Source organism: Aquarana catesbeiana, linkage group LG12 (genome assembly GCF_042186555.1).
Source record: "Aquarana catesbeiana isolate 2022-GZ linkage group LG12, ASM4218655v1, whole genome shotgun sequence".
In the NCBI taxonomy this organism is placed as follows: domain Eukaryota; kingdom Metazoa; phylum Chordata; class Amphibia; order Anura; family Ranidae; genus Aquarana; species Aquarana catesbeiana.
In genome coordinates this window covers 14,139,249-14,160,456 of record NC_133335.1, presented here as the reverse complement: position 1 = coordinate 14,160,456, position 21,208 = coordinate 14,139,249, and the positions used below count along the sequence as shown (strand labels likewise).

The window sequence follows — 21,208 nt, the reverse complement described above, 5'->3', positions numbered from 1 at the left end:
GTTAGTGAGCAGGGATGGGGTAGTAGTGGGAAGAGCAGGGATGGGGTAGTAGTTGGAAGAGCAGGGATAAGGTAGTAGTTGGAGAGCAGGCACAGGGTAGTAGTTGGAGAGCAGTCACGGGGTAGTCAGTCACGGGGTAGTAGTTGGAGAGCAGGCATGGGGTAGTAGTTGGAGAGCAGGCACGGGGTAGTAGTTGGAGAGCAGGCACAAGGTAGCAGTCGGAGAGCAGGCACAGGGTGGCAGTTGAAGAGCAGACACGGGGTAGTAGTTGAAGAGCAGTCATGGGATAAAAGTTGGTACAGGGCAGTATTTGAAGAGCAGGCATGGGGGAGTAGTGGAGGAGCAGCCACAAAGCAGTGGTTAAAGAGCAGGCACAGGACTGTAGTTGAAGAGAATTCTGGAAGCAGTAGTTGAAGTGCAGGAATGGGGCAGTAGTTGAAGAGCAGCCATGGGGCAGTATTTGAAGGGTAGCCATGGGGCAGTAGTTGAAGAGCAGCCATGGGGCAGTAGTTGAAGAGCATTCATGGGGCAGTAGTTGAAGGGTAGCCATGGGGCAGTAGTTGAAGAGTAGCCATGGGGCAGTAGTTGAAGAGCAGCCATGGGGCAGTAGTTGAAGAGCAGCCATGGGGCAGTAGTTGAAGAGCAGCCATGGGGCAGTAGTTGAAGAGCAGCCATTGGGCAGTAGTTGAAGAGCAGCCATGGGGCAGTAGTTGAAGGGTAGCCATGGGGCAGTAGTTGAAGAGCAGCCATGGGGCAGTAGTTGAAGAGCAGCCATGGGGCAGTAGTTGAAGAGCAGCCATGGGGCAGTAGTTGAAGAGCAGCCATGGGGCAGTAGTTGAAGAGCAGCCATGGGGCAGTAGTTGAAGAGCAGCCATGGGGCAGTAGTTGAAGAGCAGCCATGGGGCAGTAGTTGAAGAGCAGCCATGGGGCAGTAGATGAAGAGCAGCCATGGGGCAGTAGATGAAGAGCAGCCATGGGGCAGTAGATGAAGAGCAGCCATGGGGCAGTAGATGAAGAGCAGCCATGGGGCAGTAGATGAAGAGCAGCCATGGGGCAGTAGATGAAGAGCAGCCATGGGGCAGTAGATGAAGAGCAGCCATGGGGCAGTAGATGAAGAGCAGCCATGGGGCAGTAGATGAAGAGCAGCCATGGGGCAGTAGATGAAGAGCAGCCATGGGGCAGTAGTTGAAGAGCAGCCAGGGATATGTCAGGAGTTAGAGAGAGAAACCTGGCTGTCATAAGGTCATTGTAAGGCACAGGGCAGGAGGAGGAGGGAAGAGGGGGATTCCTGGCTGTGGCACAGGAAGGCTCAGGACAAGGAGGTGGAGAGAAGAATTAGGGGGAATCACTGGGCTGTCATGAGTGGTGGGGGAGGCAGGAGGCACAGGAAGGCTCAGGACGAGGAGGTGGAGGAGGAAAGGCACAGGATAGTATATGGAGAGGAGGCTCAGGACAGGAGGTGGAGGAGGAAAGGCACAGGACAGTATATGGAGAGGAGGCTCAGGACAGGAGGTGGAGAGGAGGCTCAGGACAGGAGGTGGAGGAGGAAAGGCACAGGATAGTGTATGGAGAGGAGGCTCAGGACAGGAGGTGGAGAGGAGCGAGGGATCACTGGCTGTCATCAGGTCGGGAGGAGGAGTTTGGTAATGTTCAGTTTGTAGAGTAGATGGATGTTGGCTGCCTGTGTGTGATAGAAGAGACGCCTTTCCTCCCTGCCCATCTCACTCCCAGCCTGGCATCTGACAAGAACAGTCAGTGGTGCCCCTGCCCTCCTCTCTCCCACCGCCACCACCGCCACCTCCCCCCCTGCACCAGGGAGAGGGGGGGTCCCGGGATTATTGTCACCCTGCGGATGATCGGCAGAACTGAGGACATCCATTGAAGAGAGGAGAGGAGGGAGAGAAGAGAGGAGAAGGGGGGGAGACTCCGCTCATCATACTCAAGGCAATCTGTTTTCTCTCTTGTTTTTTCCATTACTTATTTGCTTTGACCTGGATTGAAGAAAGGAGCCTGGAAGGAGAGGACGAGGCGACATGCCCAGGAGGAAGCAGCAGGCACCAAAACGGGCAGCAGGTAAGAACGCAACCCCCCCCCCCTCCCTTTTCCTAAACCCCCCCCAATAAATGTAATTTTCTCATGACCCCCCCCCCCCTTCCCCTGTCCTCCATATCTCTTCAGCTGTTCCTGATCATCTCTTACACTCTCCATGCCTCTGCCCATCTGCTCCGTCTCCTCTCCAACTTTTTTTCCCATCTCTCAAGTCTGCTCCAACTTTCTGCTCCTTGTCTGGGATGGGGGCTGGGGGGTGACAGAGCGCCCTCCAGCTGAGGTCCTGGGGGGGAGGGGGGGGGAGAGGGGTGCTGCGATTTTTGTATTTTTTTTTTTTTTTCTGATGTGGGATTGACATTGATGTATCAGAAGGAGAGAGAAGCAGAAATCACATAAAATGTTACTATTTGATACTTCCTGTTACTTCTCCCAGTCAGCCTGCCTCCCCGCCGACTCAACCAATCTCCTAAAGAGTTTCCCTTTAAGCCGGTTTAATTGCTGGACTAATAATAAAATGTCCCTGTTGTGTGCCGGGAAATTGCTGTATATGTTTTTTTTTTTTTCTAATTTTTTTTTTTTTTTATTTCGTAACGTTGTGTGCTTTTATGCTCGCCTGCCGCACCCAGCGGGGAAAAAAAAAAAAAAAAAAGAAATCGTCCTTCCAGATGATTGCCAGCTTTGATTTGACACATGATTGATCACCTGTCATGTGGCGGCGTTTGATCTCTTTATTCTTGATCAGTATCAATAAATCATTTACCATGGTAACCGGAGAGACACTGACGCAAAACGCTGCCCTCTAGATTCCCTCGCCCAGACCGCACAATTATTGTCTTGTTTGGCTGTTTTATGTAAGTGTCATTTTTTTTTTTTTTCCCTGCTTTCTGTAGTGTGTCTGTGTCTCTGCCAGAAGCTGGCTTTTGAAGAGTTAGCAAAAAAAAAAAAAAAACACTTCCAATTGCTTATTTACTTTTTTTTTTTTTATAACCTTATATGTCTGTGCCAGCCTAAGGCCTACAATTAATAAAAAAATAAAAAAACAAAGGCGGCGTGCAATTTAGGAGTTCTGGGTCCGAAGTAGTTCGAGTTGTAATACTGGTGTAACTTTCAAACTTACGTACATATATTTTTCCAGGTGGGAAAAAAAATAAAAAAAGTAAAATTTTTGAACCCAAGGTTGATTGATCTCATGTTCAAAGTTTAGGGTTGGAGGGAGGGGGGGGGTGGGGGGGGGGGTCAGATGAACTTAGGTGATGCTTTTCCAGCGGTGGGAATAGGAAGTGTGGCCTCTACCAGTAATTTACTTTTTTTTTCCCTTGCTTTGGTTCAGAATCCCCCCCCCCCTTTTGCACAAGACGGTTTTAATTAGCAGGCTGAAGGAAACATGGCCGTGTCATTAATGGCACAACAAAAGGCTGTGTTTTACGGTTTGGTGGCTTATCCTCCCCCGGATAATGGGACAGGCCGCGTCAGGTATACAGCCAGATGCCCCTGTTGTGGATTTGTACCATTGGCATGCTCTGCCCTTCCCTGGCCATCTCTAAACTTTGTGTTTTTTTTTTTTTTATTATTAGTATTATTTTTTTTTTGTGAAATTATTTGTGATATCTTATCGGTGAATGGCTGCTTCCTTGCATTCCCATCAATCTGTATTGCAGGATTTAAATAATGAGCATACGTTTGATTATTTACTAACACAGCCGACCATCCAACTATTTTTCCATTTTTATTCCTTTATTTATATTTACAATATTCAGTTTTTTTTTTATTTATTTGTTTTTTTATTTTTTATAGAAAGTTTTTGTGATCGTGTTCAATTAAACCCAAACCTGCAAAAAAAAAAACAAAAACTGCAAAGTCGTTAACTTGGTTACCAGTTAAAATTGCACGTCTGGCTTCTCCTAGTTGGGACACAGAGCGAACGATTAATGATTAATGTTCCGGTTTTTAAGGGGTGGGGGGTGTAAGGCATGTAGTATGTTGACGCTCCTTGATGGTCTATGGTGGAGCAGCGTACGTCTCCTGTAAAAAAAAAAAAAAAAAAAAAAAAAAAAAAAAGCTGGAGCTGCCCCATAATTAGATCTTGTGGTTTTAATTATAATTGCGGTGGTTCGGCGCAACGGAGAGAAAATACGTCTTTAACGCGCCGAGTGTATTTTAATCGCTTGTCCTCGTTTGTTTTTTTGTTTTTATTATTGTTTTTTTTTTTCTTAAATTCTATTTCGAGTTTTCTCTCCACTCTGGTTGTAATAATTCAAAAAAAAATGTATTTTTTTTTTTTTTACGTCCCAAAACATTGTTACAGCTGCTACCTTTTTTTTTTTTTTAAAGCCCCTGTGACGTAGAGACGACCCGAAAGCCTATAATTTGAGGATTACACAAACGCATGCAAATATATTCACGCAGTGGGCTAGTTTGATTCCACCGAAGTAAATTGATGCAAACACCACGCCGCTAAAATCACAGCGCTCACGCTGTGAATATTTTATGAGGGACTTTCAAGGGTGGAAAAAAAAAGGGGGGGGGACGACAACTTCATATATGGGGGGGAGAGTTATGTATTAACTGTTTTGTGTCTGGGCTGACCCCCCCCCCCCAATCCCTGCCAGGTACCCCCGCAGGGTTTGATGTTTGTTGTCATAGGCGCATGCCATCGGTGGGTATACAGGAAATATAATTAAGCGTTTGCAGCTACCTGCAATATGTTCCTGATGGAAAAGTGAAGGTATGGCGTTTACCAACAGACACATCATAATTAAGAAGCGTTCGTTAAGGCGCCGTATATTGCTGTACGCCGTCACAAGCCGGGGGCCTTAATGCATTTCTGTCAGTGGAAAGAGACGGGGGCCCTGACGATTTTATAAAGTGCAGCAAAGGGAAGGTATCAATTATACATGTATAGTCAGTTTATTTATAAGACTAATGCAAAATCCAAGGCCGATAGCACGCCTGTGTATAAAGCTATAAACACCTGTGAGTGTCTGTGTTTTTATATTACTTTTTATTATTTTTATATATATATTTTATTATTAATATTAAATTTTTTTTTTTTTTTTAAATATATAATAATATACCTGTGAGTGTCTGTGTTTTATATTACTTATATATATATATATATATATATATATATAATATGGATTTTTTATTATATATATATATATTATGTATTTTTTTTATATATATATATATATATATATAAATGTGTGTGTGTGTGTGTGAATTTTATCCTTTATTGAAGGCCCCCCGCCCTTATTAATCCAGGGCACCGCCATTTTTAAAAACTTTATTAGTAAACTCTGAGACATACAGTATATACAATTCACATCGGCTCACAGTTCTGCACTCCCTCACTTTACTTTATCCACAAATAAAAATCCCAGATTATGGGACCCCCCCCCCCCTTTGCACCCAGATTTGTTTTTTCTGGAACAGCTGTCTTATAACAGGGAAGGTGTCACGCTTCAACCCTTTGCTCGTCCTTCCTGTAACATAGACATATCAAAAAAAAAAAAGTCAGGAAATGTTTTTATATTCTGCAATGGCATTATATTCTGGCTGTATGCAAGACTTCAACCCCCCTCACCCCACCCCTCATCCTTTCCTACACACACAATTTAATGTGCCCCTAGGCAAGAGCCTTCTTAAACACAAGTGCATTTTCTGATTGGCACAGAGCGTTTACATCCAAGATGCCTATCGCCGAGCCTGTTGGGCTTTGCAGGAAGTGTACGGCTTCATTATCCAGCTCACTAATTGAAACTCCCACAAGTCCATCTTGTTTGGCGTGCACACATCTTGTCTACAGATTGTTTATCGGGGAAAAGAAGCTGCGAAAAGAAAAAAAAAAAATTGCTTGTCGTCGTTGTGCTAGATATTAGAATATAACGGGGGTTTAGTCAAGAAATGTGGTGGCTAAAGGGGACCTGTCACCTAAACAGTGAAGGCAAGGCTTGTAGGCCTAGGCCTATTGAATCTCTGTGAACCAGTGACATCACAGAGGTGCGATTGGTGATCTGATCTCATTTGGGTGGATTTTATGGTGATTTTGGAGAATTGCTTCTGATTTTATTAATCACATTTTTTTTTTTCCGTTTTATTGTATTATTGTACATTGTTACTTTGAATTTTCACTAGTATATTAAAACAAATATAATGTTTTACAATTACCGGCATTGGGGTTCTGCTTAGAGCACCCACCAGGTGATGTTGGAGTTTGTATGTCTTCCCTACAAATAAAATATTTTACAATAACCGGCACTGAGGTCCTGCTTAGATCTTAGATCCCTTCCAGGTGATGTTGGAGTTTGTATGTCTTCCCTACACATATAATATTTTACAATTACCAGCAATGAGATCCTGCTTAGATTCCTTCAGGGTGATGTTGGTGTTGGTATGTCTTTCCTACAAATATAACATTTTGCAATCACCAGCACTGGGCTCCTGCTTAGATTCCTTGCAGGCCATGTTGGAGTTTGTATGTCATCCCTACAAACTTAATATTTTACAATAACCGGCACTGAGGTCCTGTTTAGATCTTAGATCCCTTCCAGGTGCTTTTGGAGTTTGTATGTCTTCCCTAAAAATATAATGTTTTACAATCATCAACTATAAGATACTACTTGGATCCCTTCCAGGTGATGTTGAAGTTTGTGTTTCTTCCCTACAAGTATAATGTTTTACAATCACCGGCACTGGGCTCCTGCTTATATCCCTTCCAGGTGGTGTTGGTGTTTGGATGTCTTCTCCACATCATGCTTGAGGTGGTTGTAGTTGTATTAGTACACTTGCAAACAAAAACATTTGAGTACCGTCCGTGATACTTTTTTAGTTTGCACTAACATTCAGATTTTCAGGACCAGCTGTTGCGGTGTACCCCCCTTCTTCCAGGTTTCAAGCAGGGACCTTGAAGAAAGGGGTACACCTCAGAAAACTTGTCCTAAAAACTTGGATGTTAGTGCAAATAAAAACCCCCGAAAACTTGTCCTAAAAACTTGGATGTTAGTGCAAATAAAAAAAGTATCACAAACAGTACTAAATTGTTTGTCTTCCCTACAAATATAATGTTTTACAAACGTCAGTTTTGGGGTCCTGCTTTGATCCCCTCTAGGTGATGTTGGTGTTTGTATGTCTTCCCTACAAATATCATTTTTTACAAACATCAGCCCTGGGCTCTTGCTTAGATCCCTTTAGGTAATGTTTGTGTTTGTATGTCTTCCCTACAAATATTATGTTTTACAATAACCAGCACTGAGAGCCTGCTTAGATCCCTTCCAGGTGACGTTGGCGTTTGTATGTCTTCCCAACACATATAATATTTTACAAACACCGGCACTGGGGTCCTGCTTAGATCCCTTTCCAGGTGATGTTGGCGTTTGTATGTCTTTCCTACATCATACTTGAGGTGGTTGTAGTTGTATTAGTAGACTTGCAAACAAAATCATTTGCTTACAGTCCGTGATACTTTTTTTAATTTGCACTGACATTCAAATTTTTAGGACAAGCTTTTGGGGTGTACCCCCTTCTTCAAGGTTCAAGCAGGAACCTCGAAGAAGAGGGTACACCCCGAAAGCTTGTCCTGAAAATTTGAATGTTGGTAGGTCTTTCCTACAAATGTAATGTTTTCTAACATCGGCACTGTGATCCTGCTTAGATCTCCTCCAGATAATGTTGGAGTTTGTATGTCTTCCTTACAAATATGTTTTATTAACATCGACAATGGGCTACTGCTTAGATACCTTCCAGCTGATGATGGAGTTTGTATGCTTTCCCTACAAAAATAATGTTTTCCAATCGCTGGTACTGGTGTCCAGCATAGATCCCTTTCAGGTGGTGTTGGAGTTTGTATGTCTTCCCTACAAATATAATGTTTTACAATCACCAGCAATGAGATCCTGCTTAGATTCCTTCCAGGTGGTGTTGGAGTTTGTATGTCTTTCCTCACAAATATGTTTTACAAAATTCGCCATTGGGCTCCTGCTTAGATCCCTTCCAGGTGATGTTGGAGTTTATACGTCTTTCCCGACAAATATAATGCTTTACAATCACCATCACTGGGGTTCTACGTCAAGCCCTTTCAGGTGATGTTTGAGTTGGTATGTCTTTCCTACAAATATAATGTTTTACATTTACCGGCACTGGGCTCCTGCTTAGATTCCTTCCAGGTGATGTTGGAGTTTGTATGTCTTTCCTACCAATATAATGTTTTACAATCACCGGCACTGGGGTTCTACTTCGAGCCCTTTTAGGTGATGTTTGAGTTGGTATGTTTTTCCTACCAATATAATTTTTTACATTTACCAGCACTGGGCTCTTGCTTAGATTCCTTCCGGTCGATGTTGGTGTTGGTATGTCTTCCCTACAAATATATTGTTTTATAAACATCGGCATTGGGGTCCGGCTTAGATCCCTTCCAGGTGATGTTTGAGTTTTTATGTCTTTCCTACAAATATAATATTTAATAATCACCAGCACAGGGGTTCTGCTTAGATTCCGTCCAGGTGATGTTAGCGTTGGCATGTCTTTCCTACTTATATAATATTTTATAAACGTCAACATTAGGGTCCTGCTTAGATACCTTCCAGGTCATGTTGGAGTTTGTATGTCTTTTCCGCATTTCCATGGAACTCACTCCCACAACCAAAGTGTTGCGCCCCCTCCGCAGTTTGGATTTCTGTCGGCTCCTCGTGGGTGGGGACTGATTATGATTGGTGAAGCCGCTGCCAGATGCGTATGACGTCATCTTGGTCCTGAAAATAAACTAATTTGCCTGATAGCTGTGATTTGTTTTCACCACACACAACTTTTTTCGAGCCTTTTCTGCCGAGGTCATTGGAAGTTCATGCCTCTCTATGGACTCTTAGTTTAAGTTGGTCTTCCAGTTTAGGGTGGGATTGTAGTATAGTTTTACGCTTTCATCTGTTGTAGTATTGTGATTGGTTAAAGTACACCACTAAAGCATGGCAAGAATTGTTTTGGCAACTCAAGAATATGTAAATGTCTGATAGATTCTGGGATATCCTTTCATTTTTCTGAACGGTTAATTGTGAAGGGATCAGTCCCTCTGCTCTATAGGCCTTTGTGAAGGATTGGTACAGAAGGAGAACACTCTAAGTGTGTGTATATTTTCCGACAGCTCCTATGCCTCATGTCTGGAACTGAGTCAAGTTGGCGTGAACTGTTTTGCCCCGGATGGGAGCCTTTTTCTGTTAATAAAAGAAGCCAGGCAGCCTCCAAAAAGCCAGAGCCACAATCGGAGGGTTCCGTTAGTCCCTTGTCATTCCTGGTTCTGCCGACCTCCATTCACCTTATTAGTCGAGCCGTGAGGTCGCTTCCTCCGCGAGGTCACTGAGTCTCTCAATTCCCCAGTCAATGCTCCACATAACCAGCTCCCTCCTAGATTATCATCGTAAGTCAAGGAGCCAAATCGCTTCACTCTGACCAGTGATTGAATCCGACAGCTCAAAAGCAAATTTGTTTTAAGTCATCTATTGATTTTCCTTTTTCATCTTTGGTATCAAGAGCCGAGTATTAACCCTGTTAAGATTATGAAAAGGAGAAAGGCCATTTAACGATGGATTAGTAAGTGATGGATCCCTAACTGTCCTCCAGAGCCTTCAGCCATCCTAATACAAATATATATGCAATTTCCTGGGGGCACTTAGGAGTATTAAACCTTCCTGGCCAGCCCGTGTCCTAGGGTGACTTCAGGGGGAAAAAAAAGGGTCATCGCTAACACCTGAGCAGAGGCCAAGGGGTCGTCCTCTGTGGAGGTCATCAGCTTCCAGCCAGGGCCACCGATACAGGTTGTAATTAATTTAATGGGGTACCTACACATTGAATGTACAGAAAAAAGAAGCCAATGTGTGTTCATACACAGAGTGAGGAGTCTTTAGCATTTAGCATGAGTGTCAGTATACTCCTCCACATTACCAAGAAAATAACATTATTGATTGTAGTGCGTGTGAACATTAATGGTACGGTGTGTGTATGTGTGTGTGGCACAGGGAGAACATGCAAAATCCAGGCAGGTGTGTGTGTGTGTGTGTGTATATATATATATATATATATATATATATATATATATATATATATATATATATATATATATATATATATATATTTTATTTGTATTTTTTTATTTTTTTTCTTAATGCATATATATATATATATATATATATATATATTCTGTGTGTAAATAATAAAAAAAAAATATCTTTTTTTTTTTTTTATTTACACACAATAAATATATATATATATATATATATATATATATATATATATATATATATAATTTATTGTGTGTGTGTGAATAAAATAAAAATTTATATATATATATATATATATATATATATATATGTATATATATATATATATATATATGTATATATATGTATATATGTGTCTGCCTGGAGTTTGCATGTTCTCCCTGTGCCTGCGTGGGTTTCCTCCGGGTACTCCGGTTTCCTCCCACACTCCAAAGACATGCTGGTAGGTTAATTGGCTCCTATCTAAATTGGCCGTAGTATATGTATGTATGAATGTAGGGACCTTAGATTGTAAGCTCCTTGAGGGCAGGGACTGATGTGATTGTAGAATATATATTTGTAAAGCACTGAGTAAACTGACAGCGCTATATAAGAACCTGTAATAAAAAAATAAATTATATATATATATATATATATATATATATATATATATAAATATATTTACATACACGTGCACACACACACACACACACACACACTTGAATTTTAAATAGACTCATATTTATAATTAAGCAACCAGTGCCCCCATGTATTGCATACATCAAAGGCATTGAGCTTGTAGAAAATACCATTAGAAGTCTTTAACATAGAAGTACACTTAATAATACATTCATAAATAAAACATTGTTAGGGAACGGCAATCTGCAAGGCCTGGATTATGCTAGACAAGGATTGATGAAGACAATATCATTGGAATAAATACTCATTAGAAGTTTATCTGCATAAAAAACACATATTATTAAAAATAAATAATATAAATATATATATAGTGTATATATGTGTGTGTGTGTGCCTTAGTATTTATTGTCTAGATACAGCCGTTTGTCCGCCGATCTCACGGGCGACCCACTGCAATAATTGGCACCATGATTGAGGGCAATCTCTCGGCGTAGCGTTTTGAACAATCAACGTTACAAAGCCTTATTTTTGAGAGTATATAGTGAAGGATTGTTTCCTAGGTTGGAAAGGAGCCCAGCAGTTTTTTTTTTTTACGCTGGCATCACACAGGAACCAAATGCGGCAGAATAAGGAGGGAGAAAAAAAAAAAAGAAAAAAAACCTTTAAATAAAGGATGTGAAAAAGATATATTTCTGAGCTCAAAAATAACTTGAGCTGCCGCTGCTAATAGCTTTTCCTCCGCCACTTTCACGAGTTCCTATTAATTTATGCTGAGTTTGTTTGCAGTGTAACCTTGGTGTTTAGAATCAGTTTTAAATTTTCCACATGAAGGAATTGATGGGCGCAGAACTGTGTGTTTAGATGAGATCAGATTTATGACAGAAATAGAGTATCAGAAAGTAACAATTTAGAACGAGCGAGGAGGGGCGGGGGAGCTACACGCCACGCGATTCATGTGGCCGACGCGTGTGTCTATAATGTGCATATGTATGTGTGTGTGTCTGTATGTGTGTGTGTATATATATATATATTTATATTTATTTATTTTTTAAAAATATAATTTTATAAAGTATTGGCTTACTTTGTATCGGTTTGTCAGTAGGATTGTGAGCTTCAGCAGTACCCACAGCGAATGTTGTGTTGTACAAATTCCATCTGGGCAGTACCGACCTCTAACGGTAGAATGTAGATGGTATTGGAGTCATCGTTGTATTGAAGCACAGTGGTCCTGATTTACTAAACACCGAGCCCTTCCAAATGGCAACCAATCAGGATTTGCCTTTCAATTCTAGGAAGATAAAACAATGGATTCGGTTGCTGTGGGGAACATCTCCACTCTTATGTTCAGCTGCATTGTGACTAAGGACTGCAATATATTTCTGAAGACACCTAAAAGGCTAAAATCTTCATGGCCCAATCAAAAGAGATTCCCGCAAACCTCCGGAGCATCCTTTCTCCAACTGTTCTAGAGTGGAACAACCCTTGAAATAACTTTCTGGTCCCAGGGACCCCTGCTAATATATATGATCACTGGAAAGTTACACTTGTGGTCATTGAGGACAATCTCACCCTTACAGATGGCCAAAACGATCATTATTGTCAGTAGTTACTTATCTGAGAGACATAAATTTCTCTTTGCTCAAGGAACACCTAGCAACCTCTGGAGAAACTCTAGGGTTCCATAAAACCCTGGTTGAGAAAGGCTGTTCTAGAGAATCTTTAGTGATGATCATAAGACCTAGGAAAGGGTTGGATGGGTCTGTGATACTCATAAGACCTAGGTAAGGGTTGGATAGGTTGGTGATGCTCATAAGACCTACATAAGGGTTGGATGAATTGGTGATGCTCATAAGACCTAGGTAAGGGTTGGATGGATTGGTGATGTTCATAAGACTTAGGTAAGGTTTGGATGGGTTGGTGATGCTCCTAAGACCTAGGTAAGGGTTTAATATGTTGGTGATGCTCATGAATCCTAAGTAAGGGTTTGATAGGTTAGTGATGCTCATAAGACCTAGGTAAGGGTTGGATGGGTTGGTGATGCTCCTAAGACCTAGGTACAGGTTGGATGAGTTCAGGATGCTTATAAGACCTAGGTAAGAGTTGGATGATTTGGTGATGCTCATAAACCTAGGTAAGGGTTGGATTGGTTAGTGATTATCATGAGACCTAGGTAAGGGTTGGATGCATTAGTGACGCTCATAGGACCTAGGTAAGGGTTGGATTGGTTGGTGAAGCTCATAAGACCTAGGTAAAGGTTGTTGATGCTCATAAGACCTATGTAAGGGTTGGATGCCATTTTGGGAGCTATTCATGTAGAAATCCAGGAAAATGTTTTTGTACATCAAAACATTATCAGACGGTTTTCATTAACTCTGTTTAATGCATGGAGTGAAAAAAACACTTGGTCTCTAAATCCAGTGATACCCACTAGGTAACTGTAACCAACATGTGGCTTTCATGGCTTGTGATAGACGCTCAGTAAGAGCTCACACCTGAGCACCAGCTATCCTATGCAATGTCCAAACGCATGGCATCACCTCTAGCTTGTTTCATTGTTTTTATATGTCATACCTTACTCCAAGACAAGTGGTTTAGGTGTCCATTATTCATACCTTGATTTTAATGACCAATCACATCATATCAGGTGATGACCACAATGCAACTGAGCCCAGAGACCTCACCTTTTAACATATGGAGCACTACACAGTCAGATACTCCAGTCAGAACATTTTTTTTTCAGTTTGCCCTAAATAAGCATCAAGGGTGCCATAGCACCCTGGTTGAAAGACACTGGTATAGATGGACCCTGATTTGTCCACTTCTACTCCCTGATGGGCCCTGTGTGTGTTCTTTGGAACCTTGGACTGTAGGCTTCTTGATGGGAAGAGAATTCTTCCATGCCAGTTAACTGAGTAGAATAAATTCGGTATGCCGACCACATCAGAATATGGCGTGTTCAATGTACGATTCATGCCGTCCCCAATCGTCCAAAATTCTCAGACAGTCAATTTTTTTCTTTAGAGTCTTTTGTAGGATTGGGGATTCCCGTGAAATGTTTCTCCTGGTCTGAACTATTTCCCTTGTAAAGCAGATTACGGAATGAAGTCTGGAAGTCGGTGTCGGGCCTCTTATCAGATGTCGAAAGAATTGAGGTCAGGGCACTCCGTAGGTCACGTAGAGGGAAAAAAAATTGTTTTTTTTTTTTTTTCTCTCTGACTGTTTGCTCAGTAACCTGTTAAATTGATCAGGGAATTGAAGACTTCCTCTGTGAAGTGTATCAGAGGGTTCCCGTCTTCACCAGACAAGCTGAAACCTGCGCTTGAACTTCAGCTGTCACGCCGCACTTCCTTTTAACCGCTTAACTTGTCCTGGCCGGTCCCCCCCGGGGTTTACCGAGGACCACAGAGGATGAGCCTGCAGATGACACTGAGCTGTATACAGAGGATAAGATACAAATACGGCGCGGCCTGCACCTCCCTATTGTTAAATAGTCCCGTACAATCCAGGGATACGTCTGCAAACAGTGCCGCTAATCTGGGCTTATTCCATGGAATGCGTAGGATCCAGCTGCAGCCAAGTGCTCTCTGGAAACTGCTGTAGGTAGAGCTGGAATTATTTGGGTCGGTCTGTAACTGCTGATAGGCCAACAGGTACCCAGGCTTTTAGAATGAAAGAGCAATTGCACTTTAAAGAGACCCTGTCACCGCTCGTTTCAAAATGATATGTGCAGTAACATATTTCATGCATGGTATTTATCTGTAGAATCCCAGCTTGTGTAGACCTCCAAGAGCCCCGAGACCATCTTGGATGTGATGTCTACAGACACAAGTGACACCTTATAACCCAGGGGTCTCAAACTGGCGAACCTCCAGCTGTTGTGAAACTACAAGTCCCATGAGGCATTGCAAAGGCTGACAGTTACAAGCATGACTCCCACAGGCAGAGGCATGATGGGACTTGTAGTTTCGCAACAGATGGAGGGCCGCCAGTTTGAGACCCCTGCAGCCACTTTCCAACCGTCCCCATAGCAGATCTACTGCCGTGCAGAATCACACATATATACGTGATTCTGCACTTCCTGGTAGGGGGCGCGCCACTTCTGATGTGATCTGCCAGAACAGAGGCCGATCAGCGGGTGCCGGCCAATGGATGTCCGCCAGCACCCGCCGATCGTCGGGAAGAGAGGCTGGAAGGGGCATTAGTAAACAATGCAGGGCTCCGTTCTGACAGCGGGGATGTGATGCATTTCCTTTCCCTGCAAAGCAGGGAATAAAATCCATCACATCCCTTAGTGAAAGCAGCACACACAGTACACATAAACACTGGCTAGGCACACATTTAACCTTTTGATTGCCCCAGATCGGGGGGGGGGGGGCTCAAACTGGCGGCCCCTTAAGCTTTTGCGAAACTACAAGTCCCATGAGGCATTGCAAGGCTGACTGTTACAAGCATGATTCCCACAGGCAGAGGCATGATGGGACTTGTAGTTTTTCCACACCCGGAGGGCCGCCATTTTGAGACCCCCGCCCTAGATGTTAAACCCTTTCCCAGCCAGTGTCATTAGTACAGTGACAGTGCATATTTTCAGCACTGATCACAGTATTGGTGTCACTGGTTCCCACAAAGTGTCAGTTAGTGTCCGATTGTCTGCGGCAGTCCTGGTATAAGTCGCCGATCGCCGCCATTACTAGTATAATTTCTGTGCAGCGTTGCATGACCGCGCAATTACCAGTTAGAGTAAAGCAGGGCCGTATGGCGAAAAAAGTGCATAATAATCTTAGCTAATAAAAGAAAGTTTATGGGGGTTGAGGGGAGGGGCAGAGGAGCTGGGCCGGCATAAACATTAGTTAGACACTCCCAAAGGAGGGAGGGGGCTGAGCTAGCGAACTGACTCTTCCTGGAGTAGTCACATTTTCTAAAAGGTTTAAAGGTCCATTGAAAGTGAAGCAAAAATGCTTATGGAAAGGAAAACAACACTGCAAGGAAGCATTTAAAGGGTTAGCTCACGTTAATAAATAAGGGCTCTTTCAAACAGTTGTAGGCAGTTTTTCTGGCAGGCTTCATATAGTCCACAGGAGAGGCTGGGTTGTGGTTAGCACAGGATGCTGCTATGGTGTAGTGTGACTGCATAGTGGATTTTTTTTTTTTTTTTTTATTAAGGTGAACTTACCCTTTAACATTTTTTTTTGTGTTGGTGACGGGGTCTCATTAGGCGCAGATTCTCACCCTTATGCCTTCCCATGCCCATGGATGCCCGCACACAGCTCAGCCTTCGCCTGTATTGGTCTTAGTTCATTTCCTGCGTTTCTGATGCATCGTCACGTTCCAGGGATCCTGATGTCAGCACATGAAAACACATCGTTGTTGGTAATGCGTGAAAACCTGCGCCGAAAGGTGTGAATCCAAGGAAACACGTTTTTTTTGTACTAAGTGGGTAATTAGCAACAGGGTAAAACGCGTGGCGGGCTTAGGATTTGTGTTCGTGTGCGTGGCCACTTCTTCTTCCTGCCTATTAGTGAGCCGGAAAAAAGGATGCGGGTGTAGCTTTCTGTATTCTGCCATCTACAGTCCCTTGAAAAAGTATTCATACCCCTTGAGATTTTCCATATTTTGTCATGTTACAACCAAAAACGTAAATGTATTTTATTGGGATTTTATGTGATAGACCAACACAAAGTGGCACATAATTGTGAAGTGGAAGGAAAATGATAAATGATACAAATAAATATGTGAAAAGTGTGGGGGGTACATTTGTATGGCGCCCCCCGGAGTCAATACTTTGTAGAACCGCCTTTCTCTACAATTACAGCTGCAAGTCTTTTTGGGGATGTCTCTACCAGCTTTGCACATCTAGAGAGGGACATTTTTGCCCATTCTTCTTTGTAAAATATCTCAAGTTCTGTCAGATTGGATGGAGAATGTCTGTGAACAGCAATTTTCAAGTCTTGCCACAGATTCTCAATGTGATTTAGGTCTGGACTGTGACTGGGCCATTCTAACACATGAATATGCTTTGATGTAAACCATTCCATTGTAGCTCTGGCTGTATGTTGAGGGTCGTTGTCCTGCTGGAAGGTGAACCTTCACCCCAGTCTCAAGTCTTTTACAGACTCTAACAGGTTTTCTTCTAAGATTGTCCTGTATTTGGCTCCATCCGTCTTCCCATCAACTCTGACCAGCTTCCCTGTCCCTGCTGAAGAGAAGCATTCCCACAATATGATGCTGCCACCACCATGTTTCACGGTGGGGATGGTGTGTTCAGGGTGATGTGCGGTGTTAGTTTTCCACCACACATAGTGTTTTGCTTTTAGGCCAAATAGTTCAATTTTGGTCTCATCTGACCAGATCACCTTCTTCCACATGTTCGCTGTGTCCTCCACATGACTTCTCACAAACTGCAAATGGGACTTCTCATGTCTTTCTTTCACCAATGTCTTTCTTCTTGTCACTCTTCCATAAAGGTCAGATTTGTGGAGAACACGACTAATAGTTGTCCTGTGGACAGATTCTCCCACCTGAGCTGTGGATCTCTGCAGCTCCTCCAGAGTTACCATGGGCCTCTTGGCTCTTCTCTGATGAATGTTCTCCTTGCCCGGCCTGTCAGTTTAGGTGGACGGCCATGTCTTGGTAGGTTTGCAGTTGTGCCATACTCTTTCCATTTTCGGATGATGGTTTGAACAGAGCTCCGCGAGATGTTCAAAGCTTGGGAGATTTTTTTATACCCTAACCCTGCTTTATACTTCTCCACAACTTTACCCCTGACCTGTCTGGTGTGTTCCTTGGCCTTCATGATGCTGTTTGTTCACTAAGGTTCTCTAACAAACCTCTGAGGGCTTCACAGAACAGCTGTATTTATATTGAGATTAAATTACACACAGGTGGACTCTATTTACTAATTAGGTGACTTCTGAAGGCAATTGGTTCCACTAGATTTCAGTATCTCAGTAAAAGGGGGCTGAATATGCCCCCCACACTTTTCACATATTTATTTGTGAAAAATGTTGAAAACCATTTATCATTTTCCTTCCACTTCACAACTTTGTGCCACTTTGTGTTGGTCTATCACATAAAATCCAAATTTACATTTACGTTTTTGGCTGTAACATGACAAACTGTGAAAAATTTAAAGGGGTATGAATACTTTTTCAAGGCATTGTTTATCCGTATGGGGGGGGATACATAGCTAGTGATCAGTATTGGGGGGGGGAGGGGATGCATACCTGGTGATTAGTATGGGGGGGGGGGGGGGATACATAGCGGTGATTAGTATGGGGGGTGGAATACATAGCTGGTCAGTAGTATGGGGGAGGGATACATGGCGGGTTATTAGTATGGGGGGGATACATAGAGGGTGATCAGTATGGGGGGATACATAGCGGGTTATTAGTATGGGGGGGATACAAAGTAGGTAATCAGTATGGGGGGGGAGATGCATAACTGGTGATCAGTATGGGGGAATACATAGAGGGTGATCAGAATGGGGGGGAATACATAGCGGGTGATCAGTATGGGGGGAATACATAGAGGGTGATCAGAATGGGGGGGAATACATAGCGGGTGATTAGTATGGGGGGGATACATAGAGGGTGATCAGTATGGGGGGATACATAGCGGGTTATTAGTATGGGGGGGATACATAGAGGGTGATCAGTTTGGGGGGGATACATAGAGGGTGATCAGTATGGGGGGGGGGTACATAGAGGGTGATCAGTATGGGGGGGATACATAGCGGGTCATCAGTATGGGAGGGATACATAGAGGGTGATCATTTTTGGGGGGATACATAGAGGGTGATCAGTATGGGGGGGGGGGTACATAGAGGGTGATCAGTATGGGGGGGGGGTACATAGAGGGTGATCAGTATGTAAGGGGGATACATAGAGGGTGATCAGTATGGGGGGGGGGGGTACATAGAGGGTGATCAGTATGTAAGGGGGATACATAGAGGGTGATCAGTATGGGGGGGGGGGGTACATAGAGGGTGATCAGTATGTAAGGGGGATACATAGAGGGTGATCAGTATGGGGGGGATACATAGCGGGTGATCAGTATGGAAGGGATACATAGAGGGTTATCATTTTTGGGGGGATACATAGCGGGTGATCAGTATGGGAGGGATACATAGAGGGTGATCATTTTTGGGGGGATACATAGAGGGTGATCAGTATGGGGGGGGGGGGGTACATAGAGGGTGATCAGTATGTGGGGGGGATACATAGAGGGTGATCAGTATGGGGGGGATACATAGCGGGTGATCAGTATGGGAGGGATACATAGAGGGTGATCATTTTTGGGGGGATACATAGAGGGTGATCAGTATGGGGGGATACATAGAGGGTGATCAGTATGGGAGGGATACATAGAGGGTGATCAGTTTGGGGGGGATACATAGAGGGTGATCAGTATGAGGGGGGGGATACATAGAGGGTGATCAGTATGGGGGGGGATACATAGAGGGTGATCAGTATGGGGGGGATACATAGCGGGTGATCAGTATGGGGGGGATACATAGCGGATAATCAGTATGGGGGGGGACACATAGCGGATAATCAGTATGGGGGGATACATAGCAGGTGATCAGTATGGGGGGAGGGGGAATACATAGTGGGTGATCAATATGGGGGGGAATACATAGCGGGTCATCAGTATGGAGAATACATAGCGGGTGATTAGTATTGGGGGGGAATACATAGCGGGTGATTAGTATTGGGGGAAATACATAGCGGGTGATTAGTATTGGGGGGGAATACATAGAGGGTGATCAGTATGGGAGGGATACATAGAGGGTGATCAGTTTGGGGGGGATACATAGAGGGTGATCAGTATGAGGGGGGGGATACATAGAGGGTGATCAGTATGGGGGGGGATACATAGAGGGTGATCAGTATGGGGGGGATACATAGCGGGTGATCAGTATGGGGGGGATACATAGCGGATAATCAGTATGGGGGGGGACACATAGCGGATAATCAGTATGGGGGGATACATAGCAGGTGATCAGTATGGGGGGAGGGGGAATACATAGTGGGTGATCAATATGGGGGGGAATACATAGCGGGTCATCAGTATGGAGAATACATAGCGGGTGATTAGTATTGGGGGGGAATACATAGCGGGTGATTAGTATTGGGGGAAATACATAGCGGGTGATTAGTATTGGGGGGGAATACATAGCGGGTGATCAGTATGGGGGGAATACATAGCGGGTGATTAGTATTGGGGGGAATACATAGTGGGTAAACAGTATGGGGGGATACATAGCGGGTGATTAGTATTGGGGGGAATACATAGTGGGTAAACAGTATGGGGGGATACATAGCGGGTGAAGGTGTTGGGTGACAGGTGTGTATATAAAGGAGAGAACAATGTGTAGATAATGAGGTAAATGTAACATTGTGACATTTGGATCCACATTCAGGATCTGCATCTCCCCAGATGAAGGATTTGTGTGGATATTTTCCAGCATGCTGGACAGTCTTTCCCGCCCCCGTGTTGTATATCATTTCCCATACTGATGTTGATTTGACAGGTGGGGCAGTCTGTGGTGTTATCCAGACATCATTGTCTTCTCTCTGGTGTCTCCTCACACAGTGATCCATTATTATCATATTATAATTACAGCATTCCACCAGCACAGCTCATAAAATACGGGACGGGTTTTATGAGCGGCCCCGCCTGTGCCAGGCCTGGTGCCGGAGTGCCAAAAAACCCGGAGTCTGCGTCTGATGAAATCCAAGGCCGATGTGCCCAGAATAAGAACTGAGCCTCGGCCATTCATGTTGTTGTAGAACCAGAAGTCCCAGCAAGCCTTGCTTTCCTTCTCTATACACATGGGTCGCCTTCCCCGGGAGAGGAGCCGGTACAACTGTGCAAGACTGAAGGGGAGGCCTGGAGATCAGATGTAAGGAGTGTTCCTGTCGGTACATTGGATGTGTGATGCTCTAGATAAGAGGGTCTTCAAACTATGTCCCTCCAGTTGTTCAGGAACTACAATTCCCATCATGAGTTCTGAGTTTTGGACTGCCTCATGGAACGTCTAGTTCCACAACAGCTGGAGGGCCGTAGTTTGAAGATCCCCGGTCTAGATGGTGTCATGGAGGATGACTCACACTCAGGCCACATCTCAGGAGGGTTGAGGTATCACCAGCTAATAACTTTCCAGATAATAACCAGCAGATCACAGCCGGTTCATCCAACGCTCAACTTCTAACCCCGTCTTCTCCTGATCTCCTCCTCCCACCCTTCTCAGAGTTCTGGTAATGGGAGACCCTCCTAGATCTTCTCAGATTGGGGCGTCATGGACTTCCCCATCTAGTCTGGTCACCTCCCATAATGCTTTGCTTCTGCCACTGTCAAGTATTCAGCCGGGGATCTCCAAACCACGGCCCTCCAGCTGTAGTGGAACTACACGTCCCATGAGGCATTCCAAAACTCTGACATTAACAGACATGACTCGGCATGATGGGAATTTGTAGGGACATAGTTTGGAGACCCCC

The 21,208-nt window shown here is 43.8% G+C and overlaps 1 protein-coding gene across 1 annotated transcript in view; it reads left to right on the top strand.

Annotated features, from left to right (window-relative positions):
• TSHZ2 (teashirt zinc finger homeobox 2) overlaps positions 1-21,208 on the top strand; it is a 239,162-nt gene that overhangs the window by 27,364 nt on the left and 190,590 nt on the right. Inside the window, exon 3 of the mRNA XM_073607249.1 lies at positions 2,003-2,073. Within this exon, the coding sequence (XP_073463350.1) occupies positions 2,034-2,073 (40 nt within the window). The 5' untranslated portion in view covers positions 2,003-2,033. The remainder of the gene's footprint in view (positions 1-2,002; positions 2,074-21,208) is intronic.